The sequence below is a fragment of the Pocillopora damicornis genome, chromosome 7, assembly GCF_964200805.1.
Source record: "Pocillopora damicornis chromosome 7, jaPocDami1.2, whole genome shotgun sequence".
Taxonomy (NCBI): Eukaryota; Metazoa; Cnidaria; class Anthozoa; order Scleractinia; family Pocilloporidae; genus Pocillopora; species Pocillopora damicornis.
Window position 1 is genome coordinate 23,377,584 of NC_142676.1, and position 15,545 is coordinate 23,393,128.

Here is a 15,545-nt window from a genome sequence, read left to right on the forward strand (position 1 = left end):
TATCAGCGTTACCGAAATCCATACGTATGTGATCAACGAAGTGAAAAAAAAAAGTGTTCAATATTTTTTCTAGCTCTCACCTGCTCCCTCCCAAGATCTTATGAGTAATTCTCCTTACTATCTGCCACACAATGCTCATGGTATTAGTTGGGAGAATTTGTTATTGGATCAACTAATAATCCCCTAATTGATATTTGACTTTCGTCTCATCACTTCTCTGCTCGATATTGTATTGATATTGTGGGGAGAAATTCTCTTTTGGTCGCTCCTGGAGGTTCAGGGTTAAAAAGGAATTCTGGAATTAAAAAAAATATATTATTTGCCATTAAAAAAGGGGAACTAATCTCGTTACTTAATGTGGTTGTGTTTATAATCGCACAAACAAAGTCACAATTTTTTTTTTCCAAAATTTTGTTGCAAAGATATCAAATGAATCCAGTAGCTCGCCTGATTATTCAGATGGAATTTGGGGTCTTAAAAAACTCCTTCCGATCACTGCTCTTTGCAGGTGCAATCAAGTTCGTCTATTGATAAAGATTCAAGAGGTTTTGGGGAGAGACACAACATTCAACTAGGGATATGAGGGGAAACAGTGGGTACGGGTACACTTTGTGGAAATAACACAACAGCATTACTTTGTTAAAACGGAAGTTTGATCATGGCGCGCTCGGCGGAGGTGTGGAACAACTTTCTTTGCAGTTCTTTTCAATTTAGAGTGGTGTGTTGTTCCATGAAGTTATTTAGTCTAAATCTTTTTGTATTTTTAGTCTCGAGGGATGAGTTTCCGGGAGCTAAGCTCAAAGTAAGTTCACAGGTTCTTTTTATCTTTTATCGAAGAGAGCCAGCTCTGCATTTTAATACCGGTACCCCAGCCCTGTTTGACGGCAGTATTGAAGGGGCTTGCTTTAGCGTCTGAACTTTTGTTCCAGCGCTCATTACTGGTAACTGGTTGCAGCAGAACTTAGTAGGTTTAGTAAAGTATCCGCCAGATCTAATTGCTCGCGTATGATTGGTTCAAATCGGTCTAGAGACTGACATGGTCATGTCATGATGACAGCCAACTAGGAAATTTCCTCAATTGAATCACACAATCTTCAAAACCTTGTATTCCGTGCTAAAGTAAAGTCAAGTAAGGAGAGCATTTTCTCTTTTTTACAGAAGAAGAGACTTACTGTTTTCTCGAAAACGTCACTCTAAAAGTCAACATCTGTTTATGAGTATGTGTATGTGGGTGTTTGTGAATACTTTGTTCCCCTTACTACGAAAACATAACTGTAACATCTTCCATTTGACTTGGTAATATACCTGTTGACTTCTCTAATCGGCTGAGAAGTGGCTAAACTTCAGAATACCCGGCCACTTTGGTCCGCCTCACTTACATGTGTCGGGAGGCTTTGAAGATCGAGGCATAACACAATAGACGCTATTCTTATTCAATGACATGTAAATGAGTGGCCGGGTATTCTGAAGTCGCTCCAGCATATTTGTTTTTACCCCCAATGGAAGAAAATTTTACATATACAATTTTTGAGCTTTGTAAACCATCTTATTCAGGCTTGACTCTAAAACTAACTTGAAAAACTGAATCCGTTTGTTCCCCAAGTTTATGATAATTTTTTGCTAACTCCGTATGTCTTCACTGACACTGTCTTTATCAAACATTAAAATATTATGGCATAATGCTTTTGTTTGATTGCATGAGTGGATTTGTAATTGGCCATGTTGAAGACAATATTAGCCTATGCATGAATCAACCACTTTTGGTGGTTAGTAGTGAGGATTTGGTTCTAAGAATGGCTGGAACTGGGTCTAGTTACTGGATATCTATCCCTTCAACAGTTTTAACTCTCTTGTTTAATCTGAGAATGTTATCTCAAATGTCCAATTATTTTTTCCTGTGGAACTTGTAATTACAAGTCTATGTGGATTTTGTAGCTTTTATATTCTTTTAGCCCACAGATTAGGTGTAATTTTGGTGAGCAAGTGCTCAGTATTTTCTTGGTGAAAATTATAGCTGCTGTCTTTGATTTTTATGACAGTGAAAAGGTGTGGAGAGAAAGAAATTAAATTTGTAATAAGGTGGGGAGCAATGGTCTCAAAGAATGATAAGGGAGGGGTGGGGTAATAAAGAGAACCTCTACCTGCCCCCTTCCCCCTCAGTAGCTCTTAATCAAACATGGCTGATCAAAAAAAACAATTGCAAGCTTGATCATGAAATGTTAGCTTGCCTTATAAGATGCCTGCACTGCAGGCTACATTGCACATATTATCAAATGCCTGATGATCAAAAATTGTTTTTTTATTATTCAGTGAAGAGTCTTTTGATTTGTATTGGGAAGGCAAAGAGGACAAAAAGCGAAGGCCAAATCTATTTGATGATGATGATGAGTCATCTTTTGGCTGGATCGACTCAGAGGAAGTGGCTGACTTCAGGAAGCAGTCTCGTCGTTTAGCAAGCAATGATGATGATGATGATGAGGAACTTGGTGAAGCATGGGGTGGGGTAGAGTACAGTTTGAATCCAGGTATGATGTCACAAAAGTAGTGATGTAATGAATATTATAATAATTGGGTTTGGTGGACCTTGACCACTTTTACAGCCCTTTATACTGAAATTAACATCAGTATCCACATTCTCCATACTCTGCTCTATACATTTCCTTTATTACTGACAAAGAGATTTCATGTAACAATCAAAGCTTCCTAGGTTTGTGATTGTTTCCTTTATTCTTACAGTGTTAGGGATCAAATGATTCGCCAGTATTATTGTCAGGAGAAATTAGATGCTGATCACTTTTAGAGTTTATAGGATCAGAAATAACTAAACTCAGGGTTGTCATTTTGTGACTCAGAGTTGGGATATGGTCAGGCAGAAATAACAGTAAGTTACCAGATAATTGAAAACAAATCTTAAAAAGGAATTTACAAAACTGCCTTGTAGCAGGTTTTAAAGTTGAAGCCTTCATACTCAGACAGTCAAGAAGAAAGAGAAAAACTTACGTGTAAGAAAACCACACAATGTCAATGATGCTTTATACATTCAAATGATCAAATGTTCTGAAAAAAGTTTTTCTTTCAGCACTGTGGTGCTAACCCACTCACTCCCTGAAGACATTCAATTGTGGGAATCTTAACCATCATTCAAAACCAAAATTAATGCCCACAACTTCTCACTATCTCAGATTCATATGATAATTTCTTTTAACATTTAAATGTACTTTTTAAAATAATTTAGATTTTAAATTCAGTATTGGACTAACCACATGCCCCTTGTGTAAATCAATGTAGTTGATGGGGCTAGTGTGTTTTAAATAGAGTCTTGTAATTACTTAATCTCAGTTTAATATCAGGCTATAAATGCTTGGTAATAAAAACAGTTCCTTAATTGACAGTTGGACTTGGTTGCCAAATTTGAGACTTAAAAGTACAAATTCAGTTACCAAGATCTATTATCACAGGCTATTATTGGTCATTCCACTGCTATGACGTTTTACCAGGGCTTGGAAAAAATACTCTGCAACTTGCAAATATCCACATATTATATGTTAAAACCATTAAAAAAGGAATACTTATTATATGACATTTTCTAATACTTATCAGAGTTATTTGCTCATATTTGATTAAATTTATTGATATTGTTTCAACAGGGTTAAAGACTTGCTCAAATTCAGCTGCTCAATCAGTGCGAGTCCACCCACAGTCTTCAGCCATGTCTAGCAATAAGAATGCCAGTAAACAAAGTTCGTCTTTCGAAGGTGTGTAGACTGAATTGTTTTATCACAAACTGCTAAATTTGTATTTTGTATTATTTTAAAAATATATGATCATCCAGTAGATTAAAATTGATTATACAGAAAAGTAAACATTTTGGATTTAAAAACCATTGATTTAGAGCCTGTGAGAACTTTGAACTGTAAGTCTCAAAGGAGCATTTTATTTTTGATACTCTCAAACACTTGTAATTAAGTTCTCCATATTAAACTTGTTGCAAGGGGAAAAAAGAAATGTAAACAAAGGTAACAAATCTGTTACATATTTGCCTTCCATGATTGCTTATCACCTACTGGTTTTTAGAGGATTTCAACTCATGGAAAAGTTGAATTGGATTGGCTGCAAACTCTGAGGGAAAGTGAAGATTATAATTGCTAACTAATGCAGCTTATCAAGTACTGCGCATTGGACAGGAGAAATAACAAATTTTTTCCATTAATTTTTAGTTGTCGACATTTATTAATAGTGAGTTACTTTGATCTATGTTACTGGTAGGTACAAAATCTCAAACCCCACCAAAAAGACCACCAGCTCTATCTGCACAGCGAGTGACAACCACCTCATCATCCTCTGTAACTACTACATCTTCATCATCCTCATCAGTCTCACTGTCAGCAGCAGCTGTGAGAAACCAAACCTCCAAAGTAACAACCACTCAAGCTGCTTTGCATAGTGCGACATCATCAATAAAAGATGGTAAATGGCTGGATTTTTTTTTTATGTGCAGTATCCTACTCAGTACATATACAATATTGACCAAGCATGAGGTCAAGATGGTTGGATATTGGCCAAATTCTTTTTTTGTTTGTTTTTTTTTAAGACAAAGTTGATGTCCATAAAAATGCATCTAGAATTAGCTTGTTCAAACAAGCTTGTTCAATCAAGGATTTGGCTTTACTTATTATTATGAATCAAGAAGGACTTGTTTATTTCAAGACCCTGCAAAGAAAGCCCACTGTGTTTGTAGCACTGACAATAAACCCACAAGAGTCTTTAATTAATGTTTTCTAAATGTTTTGACTGTCTCCTGCTTGTTGATCTTCTTGTAACTCCATCACTGAAATTGTCCAAAAATTATGTCCTTTGTAAATGCTCTCCATGCACTTTCTTGCACTGGATTAAAGCAAGCATTCTGAAGCAGGAAAGATGGGCCCATCTTGCCTGCTTGGGTAGCAGCAATCACAGCACAGGATTAGCTCCATATTGCAGTCATATAATAAAGTGCTGCTGGTCTAATAATCAAATCAAATTTTGAGCAAGCCTTATTTTTGAAAGTCATTTCACTTTCTTAAAATTTGTAAAGTTGGAGTTGCATCCAAGTGGCTTCATGAGCTGACAGTGCTGTCTTTGGTCATGATAGTTGCAGCATTTATGGCATTTGTATCATGGTTGGGAGGGCACAAACTGTCAAACAATATAAAATTAGGCATCACTGACTGTCATGCAGTTTGAACATACTCTAAATTAACTGTGATTGCAATAATTCACTGTGGAAGAAACCTGAACATTCGACAAATATTTGATAAATGATAATGCTAAGGAGTAGAAAGTGGGCAAGAGAGTGAGAAGAAGAAGAATGGTTAAGATAGTAGTTATAAAATGTGACTGGTTGAATCAAGGGTTGATGACACTAATTTTTAAAGTGTGGAAAACAAAAGAAACATATTTGCTCCTTAGTGATGATTTTTGAGCTATGAATGAGAAAACAAGTAAAAAATTTAACTGCATTCCTGTGAGCTGCCCAAGCATGTTGTCTGATCAGACATTGCAAACGTAATAGGCAATGATTGATCAGAAGCTGAAATCACCAAACAATCTCAACTCAGTTTAATAATTGTTTGATTATAAAGGAAAAGCAGAGTTGTGAACACCTACCTAACATCTTGACAAATGTAACAAAAAAGCTTTATTATATAATAATTACATATTGCTTAATTACTAAACGGGTAGAATGTTGATGTTTTTATTATGATCATGTTTTACTCTTTCGTCATTCAGTTATAAGCAATGCCCCTCAAGTCTCTGTCATGGAATATAAAAGACTTGAAGCTGAAGTTAATCGGCTGAAGAAAGATCTACAGGTTAGAATCAGACTTGGCCATGAATGGCTGGTTCCCATTGTGGACATTTCTTTTCACCATGGTGCAAATGTCCTCTTCTCAATTATGGGAGGATTATGTAATGAACAAATAATGGGTTCCTAGATTTTGTGTCATTTGTAGCAATAATGATCTAGCATGATGAACTCTGATAGTTACAGATATGTTTTAGTTGGATGAAAGGAAAAAAATACATAATACCAACGAAAACAAACACACAGACAAACAAACAAACAAACAGGATTGGTAACTGAAGAAAATTACCAAACTCAGTACTTGAGGTCTGCCAACATGACAACCAAAGAAGTTGGTGGGGAAAAAAAGACAAATATAGAAAATTTGGAATGGGGTGGGGTGGGGTGGGGTGGGGTGGGAAGAACTTGAGAACCTGGAGAAAAACAGTCAATGGGAGAAATTTTTAAGACAAGAACTGAAAACAAACTTAATCAAGAGATCAAGGAGTTAAAACCAAGCTATAGCATTGGAAACTATAAAACTCTCTCACAATTATAGCATACTTCCTCTTGCTAACCTTTTCACTCCATGGATCTCAACAGTATTTCTTCTTACTTTCTTCCCTCTGTCTTCCATAATGTTGCTTCTGAGATGTTGTTGTTAAGTTAATATTGATATAATATTTTTTATTCTTATCTCCTGCCTAGTTTGGAATTTTATTCATATTTTAGGGAATAATTAGTTACAGAACATTCAGGAGAATTTGGGAACACATTTGTCGTACTTAGGATTGCTAATTGTCTCCTGCATTGACAGTTTTGTGAACTTTAAACTGCAGGTGGCACAAAGAGATAAAACAGCAGTGCCTTCAGTTCAAGAGACTGTTAGAAGAATTATTCGTGGGGAGGTAAGATCCAAAATATTATTTTTACATTGGATTCTTTCAATAACTAGACTTCTTTCAGATAGATTTGTCTTTTCAAAGCTGTTTTTCACTAGTAGTGGTTAGTAACTTACTTGCTGAGAAGTATTCAGTTTTAAAGAACCAAAAGTAGCATTGATAATGATTTTGAAGTGTTCACACCATTGAATTTTTGAAACTTCACTTTCATCGATCAAAAGTTAATTTTGTGGACATGGGCTGTGCCTGAAACAAATGAAAGATTTAAATCTTAACTTTAAAGGAACTTCTTGCTTATGTAAACTGAACTTGTCTCCATGGTGCTATACAGTCCTAAGGAAATTTTTTTTCCAAATTTTTTTTCTGATGATAAATTGGCTTTCTGCTTATTTTATCACACAAGGAATATGGTTTAGAGGGGGTGGGGAGGGGGAAGAATTTGATGATGATCTGATGCAACAGTACATCATTGCTACAACTGCCTTTTTTTTCTCTTTTAGCCCTATAACCTTGGAGTTTATAAGTCACTAAAAGACAAATTGGATCTCCTGGACTATGCCATTAAAAAGCATGATGGAAACGCAATAACTGCTGTAAGTAACATTGTTACTTTCTGATTAAAATCTTTATTCTTTGCTTCTTAACTTAATAAAATCCTTCTTTGCCTGATTATTTTCTTTGAAGGTCCTTTAAGGCATAGAAATTTGTTCAGTGGGTTTCCTTATGTGTTGGATGTAATGACATATGCATGTCAACCCACTACAACAAAACTTTTCCAAAAAAAGATCTATGACACGTATGCCATATATACCAAAGTTCCCTCTCCCCCCCCTCCCCACTATGCTCCCCTCCTCTACCCACAAAATCTGGATTTTCCTATCATTAAAAGTTAAGGAACCTGTGGTTAAAGTGGGGTTTCTGTGGTAAGGATCACTGTCCCGTTTATTGATTTTTCAGGCGGTCTTGTTCTTGAGGAAATCAGTAAAACAACGTAAGCTTTTTTTAAAAAAATTGTTTGCAAACCCTATTATAAGCATTGTTCATTGTTTGATGTGTGTTTTGTTTAAACTTATTCAATTAATTATATTTGTCTCTAATTCTGTTGATTGGTGGAATTAAAGCCAGCACAAATTAGCCCCAGTAGTTGAGCAGTTGATAAGATACCGTTAATATCATTTTCAAGGCTGTTGGACCGTAAGGTGTTTTGTTCAGTGCCACAAAGAGATGGAATGAAATCTTTAACGAGGGGGTGGGGTGGTGTTTAGGTTTTCATTTACTAACAGGAGGAATGGTAAAAACGAAAGAAAAGTAGTAATTCTGTTTTTTCTCAAAATGGGAACGGATGCATTCATTATACAGTACGTACCCACGTCGCTTAAGAAAGACATCATTAAAATAAACTTTTGCGTTTAACTGAAAATGTCTCCGATATACTATCCCTATAAGACCACGTTTGTCCATACACTACTTTTGCAACGCATTATGCGTGCGGGGCGACCTCCTCTTCGGCTAAAATAAATCCAGCCAATGACATCAGTGCTCGTTAAGGCAGCCGTAGTTCTTATACAACGAAGCTCCAGAATGCTGATTTGTACAATGTTTTCAAGGTATCCTTCATGATGAATTGACGACTCGTCCCAAAGCTGTACACCACTTGAGCAAATACCTGAGCGAACATTATGATTATACTCAACTTACAGAGTTGTATCGGTATGTATCCAGGAATTTCATTAAAAACAATTACTGGCGGTCTACTATCGCCGTTAACCTTATAACTCCCATAAGTGACCAGGACAGAATGCCAGACAGAGTGTTGTTGCAAGGTGTTATTAGATGATTTGTGTTCAGTATTGGTTTTAGAATCGCTAACTCTGTAGTTTAACTCCCCATTGATAACGTCACAATCCTATCAGGTCAAGTAAAGTGGAGGTTGTTTTGTTTTGTTTTTTTATTTTTCAGTAGCAGAGGTTATTAATTTGATGAAACAACTATCAATTGCAATTTATAAATCTCGTCCCTTTCCTTTCTCAAGCTCTCTGTGTTTTTGACCGGGTCAACATCTGTTTGAAAATGTTGCTTTTGTTGTTGTTTATTGTAGATCTGTTGGTAAATACGAGGAGGCAGCGGTAAGTGACAAGAAGATTATCAGAAAAAGCCTGAATAGGGACTGTAGTCATCACTGTTCGTTTATTTCATTGTATCGTCTTCATACATAGGAGATGCGGTTATCTAACGGATAACACGCCAGTTGTTTGAAGGATGGATAACGCTATTTGTGTGAACTCTAGTCCGCTGGATTATCTAACGGATAACACGCTAGTTGTTTGAAGGATGGATAACGCTATTTGTGTTAACTCTAATCCGCTGGATAGCAATTAATCCTTTGGATAGCGTTATCCGTCTTTTGAACAACTGGGCCAGGGTTGAGAGGCATGGGTTCGAAACCAGACTGGGTCATTATGTTGTGTTCTTGGGAAAGATGTTTCACTCGTACAGTTCCTATTCATGAAAATTGCGGAATGCTCCGGCTTGATCAGGGCCGCTTGCGTTGAAGAGGCATTTTATATTGATCTAACCTTGCATTGATAATGACTATTTTGCCGGTCTGTTTCTCTACCAGATGCTTCAATTTAAACAGGCTATTAAATCAAAAGATCCTGGTGTTAGATTAACCAAGCTTAAATACGTTCTCAGGTAAATGTCTTAATTTTTTCCTTAAGAATTTCCAGTTCAGTTCTAAAATACTCAATTTGTGTGGTTCATCGGGTTTTTTTGTTTGTCACGTCAAAAAAAAAAAAAAACACCCACAAGGTAAGCGACAAGGAGAGGACAAAGACCTTTGAACAAACTGAAGCTAGTTTCGTGCTGCACAGACCTACTTGTTATACCAAGTGGCATTACTTTCGACTGTCAATAAAAGCATTCAGACAAAAACCTCCGTCTTCACACCTGCATTAGTGTTTTCAAAGTTTAGTTTCCATGACACCGTCCTTGTCACCTTAATTTTGATTTATCTTTAACTCATTTAAATGTTCATCTTCGTTTTCAGACATTATTTTGAAGGTCATCTCGAACTGGCCGAACAAACGACTTATCTGACAGAATATGTTGATTTATTGGAGCAGCAATTACTCATTGAGGTAATTCTAGGAAATCTTGAAAATAGAAGCTCGCTTTCATTAGCTGGTGCGTGTGTTTAGTTGAGAACATGCAAACACGATCGTTACTTTACGCTTGCTGTGTTTCTCAGAAATATTTTATAAAGGTAATAGAGGTCTTTCTCCATGTTTAATAGCCTAATCTAAACGTAAGGCTTTTGGGAGAATTCGAAAAAAAGTTAAGCAAACCGGATTTGCATAACTTTCTCGAACTTTTTCAATCCCCCTTGTCTTAAGATGAGGTGATTTAAACATGGAAGCCTGCTGTTGCTAAAATACAGCAAACATGTATTAACCCTTTGCGTACCAAGTGGCCATATATGGCCACTTAAATACAGACCCCATTCGGGCGGCCTGAAAAGAGCACTTTGAGGGGCTGGAAACTAATACTACATTTCAATGTAAATTACATAAAGTCGTTAATTAGTTTTTTCGAGGATTTCTTCCATCGAGCTTGTTTTTGGGCGAATTTTGAGGCTTTTTGTGATTTGGACGTTTTGAACGGGGAGATTTAAAAATGGCGGCTCTTGAAGGTGATGCTGAACTACATTTCGACGATCAAAACAATGTTGAAATTCAATTTATCGACGAAGAAGACTTGCCTTTAGCGAATTTCATCGAGCATCGAGCCTCTGATGAGGAATTTTACTCTGGTGCATCGGAATCAAGCTCTGACGATTCTAGCGAAGAGTTGGAAGAGGAAGATCACACTGACAACGAAGTGGAATTGGATGAGGAAGATTGGTCTAGAGAAATTGGACGCAGAGTAGATATTGAGTTTAGTAAAAGTAAATTTTTAATGCACTTCCCAAATATATATAGTTTTATAGGGTTTTGTTGTAAAGAGCAGGCTTGACAAGCATTCTTGTATAATGTACTCATTTTTGTGACAAATAAATACCACCCCCCTTGGTATACAAAGGGTTAATTACGGTGTCGAAAACTGCCTCAACCTGGTTTGATATAAAGAACGTACATTTTTTTGAGGACGAAAATATTACCTCATAAAGCTTAAAACTGAAAATTAAAGAAATAAAATTTTGTTTTGCGACGATCACAACAACCACAAAAGAATCTAGAATTATCCGAATATGCTCTTGTGCTTTTGAACCCTGCAACTGACTCATTTTCCTTGACGTCATTTTGACGTCTTAAAACCTGGAAAATAGCCTTTTCCGACTATCGTTCCTCCAGTTAGAAATCTCCCTTTTTTCTTTTGCCTTCCAGGACGCAGATTCCCGAGCTGAACGTGAACGAAAGAACCAAGTGATGGTAGCGCACCCGAGGCAAGCTTCGTTACCGCTGTGCTCAGTGATCGTGACACTATACTACTGCTGTCGATATCATTTTGGAGAGCCCGAGGTATAAATTATTATAATAAGGACATATATATGATGTATTTTTTGTGTGTGATGAGTTAAATCTCCTTTTTATATTACACCTAATTATTTTTAATTGTTCTTTTTACTTAAGAGTGTTTTCACCAGTCCCATGGCTATTCGCGCTAGATTTAAGGTAAGTTCCAGACGCGATGGCCTGGTGCCCATACGTTGGACTCCGGGTCGAGAGGTGCAAAGTATTTTTTTTCCATGCAGTGAAGGCAGCTTTAAATGTTTGCCTTAGCCTGTAGTTTGCTCGAACAACAAACCCGTTAGTCAAATGTCGAGCTTTTCGATAAATGCTATCAGCGCACGAATGTAATAAACCCGTTTGGGAAATTCTTCATGAGCGTGCTGTGGGCTTGCGTTCCTGTGCGTGTGATACATGCGTGTGACTAATAACTTTTCTCTTTTGTTCTTTTTTTTCATTGCACTCAACTTGAAAGTTCTTCCTTAATCACTTTACGTTGACCTACCTTAATACTCTAATGATTTTCTATAGCTATCCGAAAAGCAGTATGAATGGACAGCGTTATCTTCCCGAGCCAAGCTAAAACAATGGAAAGGCCTTGAACAGATGTTTACAGTAAAAGTACGTTTACAATATGGGGAAATAGCATTAATTCTCTTATGACTAAATTCGGCCATTATGAGCTGAAAGAAACCCAATTTATGTTAAGTACATAACTACAAAAACACAAGGTTTCGTATTTAAAGGAGATGTGCTACAACGTTGTAGTAATTTTTTTCGACGCGAGGGAATAGAAAACACGGAAATGTTGACTATAAAGGTAGAAAAACGTCAAGATGAGAGGAATAAGCCAAAAAATGAATGACGATGGTCGAGCATGGAGAAGATTGATATGAATTGCCGAAAAACAGTAAACATTCAGGCTCAATGTTTTTATTATGTAAAAAGAGCAGATTGTATGAGCTGAGCTGGGAAACAGACTCCCTTTTTCCAGCGTCAGTCTGGACTAAGGAATGGCGCAGTGGTGAGAAGTCTCTGTTCCTGCCGTTGTAGCCTGGGTGTGAATTTCATACTTGGCATAACTTTCAGGTTGAGTTGGTTGTTGGCCCCAGCCTTTGTACCAAGTCTTTTCTTCAGCCTTTTCAGTTCCCCCCCTGCAGAAAAAAGGCTTCATTTCATGTCATAAATTCGTAGATTTATAACTACTTATTATAACTACTACGAAGGTGCCATTGCGTCATTCCCATGCATTTATTTTTCAAAAATTTTCTTTCAATTTTACTTTAAAGCTATATTATGCAGCTAAGCCGGTTTAAGCTGCTTGCAACAGACCCCAAGATATCCACAAATCGGTCCAAGTTGCCTGTATTAGCGAATGACTAATTGTTTGCGCGTTTGACCAATTGCTTTTGTGTTTATATTTTAGGGATGGTTAGGTAAAGTTAAAATGAAATCAGCAATAGGATTCACTCAAGTCGTCGAGTTGCTTCATCAACACGGTGCGACTGAACAGGTATTACAATAAATAGATAAATAAATAACAAAGTAACGTCGCGTCAAGGAAATTACTGGTAAATTTAGTTTTGTAATGTTAAAAAGAGACCAAAATTATTGGCTTTAACTGTGCAGCTACTTGTTTTTGGATCTCTTTTTGGAACGAGGTTCGTACGAGACATCACTGTAGTTTATGAATGAACCAGTTGAACTGCTAGACTCTCACACTGGCGTATGGCATTTTTAATTGATCGCTGAGAAGATTCCTTTGCCGCAGTGTCAGTGTACAACGGAATTTTTAGTTTGAATTTGTCAAAGGCATGATTGTGACAGATGAGTGGCTTGTCGGCGCAAAACCCGTCGAGAGAGCTAACCAAAAGTTTCTTTTATTTTGGATACAGTGTGGTGCATCGCACTTTCCCTCTTTCATCTTTCAAATTGGCAGAGTACAAAGGCTATCCATATGGATGGTCAGTCCACTACGGGCAACCCTTCACAGTATTTCGTCACGCTTTTGCTGAAAACACAGCTCGCATTTCTTCGTTTAGAGAGGTAGAGCGAGTGAGAAAAAAATTTCCGCAGAGTTCTACTATTGACCGTAATTACTGCTCTCACTAGGATCTGTTGACTTAGAGTCCGTAGGTTGCGCTAACTTTCTTCCGGTCATATCTCCCACACTATGTGAATTATAATGCCTTATTTACCCTCCTTTATTTCTTTATTACAGGTGTTAAACACTTACCTTAACTTGATTGATGACCTTAACCTAAGGCTTTCAGCGGCGACGAAAACAAAATGCCATCGTGCAGCTATTGAGGTGACATTGTCTTTTAAATTGTTTTCCTGCTTATTTAGTTGAAACTAGGAAGGAAAGAAACTAAATAAAATTGATAAGGTCGTCCGATGAGTGTGTGATAACAAAAAAGAACTCGAATATCACATCCTTTGACTAATTGGCTCAGCAGAAATTCATTGTTTCCCCTCCCCAAAATATTCCACAGTTCCCCGTGGTCCAGTTTCCTTGTTACTTAAAACACCTGGGGCGATCTTTTGAAGCTGTCAGTCCAAAACAAAATTTCGCTATTTATAACTAGAGAAATCTCATATTTGTGCCCTGGTTGATGAAAAGCTCCCCTTTTACTACTTGCTTGCCTTTCATGACAATGCTTTGATATGGAAGACTCAAACGTATCTATATACATATGTTACAGACCTTAGTTGCGATGAAGGATCGCCAACAGCTTGAAAAATACAGAAATCAGCTGAAAGGAACCGCGCCCGAACAAGCCATAATCTCAGAATACCTAAAGAACTCTGTGAGTCCATATTTGCCTTTGATTCACTCAGCGTGTAGTTTTTTTCGCTTTGTTTTTTACGGGCTTTTTTCGTAAGGCAAATAAATAAAGAAATTTCACACTTTTTTTTACACGTTATGAACCACATTTTGAAATGATATTATTATATTCTCGAAATGTCTTTATTTAAAAAGAAAGACATTTCAGGAAGAAACACATGTTCTCCCCCATCTTTATTGTGTTTTGTTTGTTCCTCGACTTCTTGTTTTCCTTTGCCTGTGCTCTTCATTTATCGCTATTTGAGTGCATTCAGAAGCGCTTCTGAAGCTGGAACCCTCTTCAGTGTCAATGAATAAATGCCCTTTTATATTGGTAGTCGATCGATCGAATTCCTGTTAAGAATAAGCCTTATTTGTTAAACTAATTCTTCATCATCATTTTATTTCCTTACAGCAACTGCGATGGAAAAACTGAAGTCTAAGAAATTGAAGCTGGAAAATCAATCGTTACATTTTTTAGCCTAGGCGTCCACGTAATAAAACGGAGAGAAATGTATACGGCGCGATTGCAGCGGCGAAGTGAAAAAGCGAGAAAGATTTGGGTCGGTTCGGGTCGTGTCGTGTAACCCAAATCTCCCGCACTTTTCACTCCGTCGCTACTATGGCGCCGTTAAATATTTCGCTCCGTTTAACCAAACAAACGCCTGGAACAAGGAATATATATAGCTAGAAAGGTTTTAAATAATACAGTCACATTTAAAAAAGTGGAGTCGTTCAACGATAGCAACATGTCGTGTGTTACCAATTTAAAATAAAAAACAACTGGTAGTTCTTATGTTGTAAACGTTTGTTTGTCAGTTTTTACCAAGACTCATCCAAGGCTCAATTTCCTCCTTCCAATTCTTCATTGCTACGCATGTCAACATTCGGAGAATCTGGAAAAAGCGCAATTAAACTAACTAAGGGTTCAGCGGATGGTTTTTTGTTTCATGTTGCGCCTCTCATGTCTCTATTAGTTTTATCTTCGAGCACGTTAAGAGAAAGATGAGCAAAACAAACAATAAAACAACAACAATAACAACAACAATAACAACAACAACAAAACACGCTTTAGTGCGAGTGATAGCAAAAATTTTATCCATAGCCGACAAAAGTTGACCGAACTAATGATGTGATCCAAATCTGAATCTTTGAAAGGATAGAATCCGTAATCCAGCCCGAGACTTCCGGTCGATGGTCAATAGTAGTTCAGATGGTCGATCCACGATCCATCGTTTTCTTCAAAACTTGGAAGGAAATCAATCATGGCGCCGATGCCTATACCAGTGCAACTTCGCCTAAAGCTAATCACATGTCGCGTCAAACAATAGACCCCTGAAATTTATAGAAATAGCACTAGAAGCGCAAACTTACAATTTCCAGGAGCCCAGGATAATGGTTCCCGCAATGTATCTATCTTTCACCCTCTACATCCGGTTCGGCGATAGCACGCGGATTGTCCTGGGAATGAGATCTCTTCGGCC

The 15,545-nt window shown here is 37.2% G+C and overlaps 1 protein-coding gene across 2 annotated transcripts; it reads left to right on the forward strand.

Annotated features, from left to right (window-relative positions):
- Positions 1–619: 619 nt before the first annotated feature.
- Positions 620–14,866, forward strand: LOC113677725 (spermatogenesis-defective protein 39 homolog). 2 transcript variants are annotated; one of them, XM_089212369.1, is made up of 20 exons: positions 620–676; positions 768–802; positions 2,311–2,525; positions 3,648–3,755; positions 4,267–4,467; positions 5,770–5,852; positions 6,664–6,732; positions 7,227–7,319; positions 7,684–7,717; positions 8,334–8,436; positions 8,825–8,852; positions 9,347–9,420; positions 9,776–9,866; positions 11,112–11,246; positions 11,358–11,399; positions 11,766–11,855; positions 12,661–12,747; positions 13,456–13,545; positions 13,940–14,044; positions 14,477–14,866. In XM_089212369.1, the coding sequence occupies exons 1-20, from the start codon at positions 659–661 to the stop codon at positions 14,495–14,497; spliced, it is 1,722 nt and encodes a 573-aa protein (XP_089068495.1). In that variant the 5' UTR covers positions 620–658; the 3' UTR covers positions 14,498–14,866. The 2 variants fall into 2 exon arrangements, with proteins under 2 accessions (XP_089068495.1, XP_089068496.1); XM_089212370.1 differs by having other exon boundaries at positions 647–676; positions 745–802.
- The last annotated feature ends 679 nt before the right edge of the window (positions 14,867–15,545 follow it).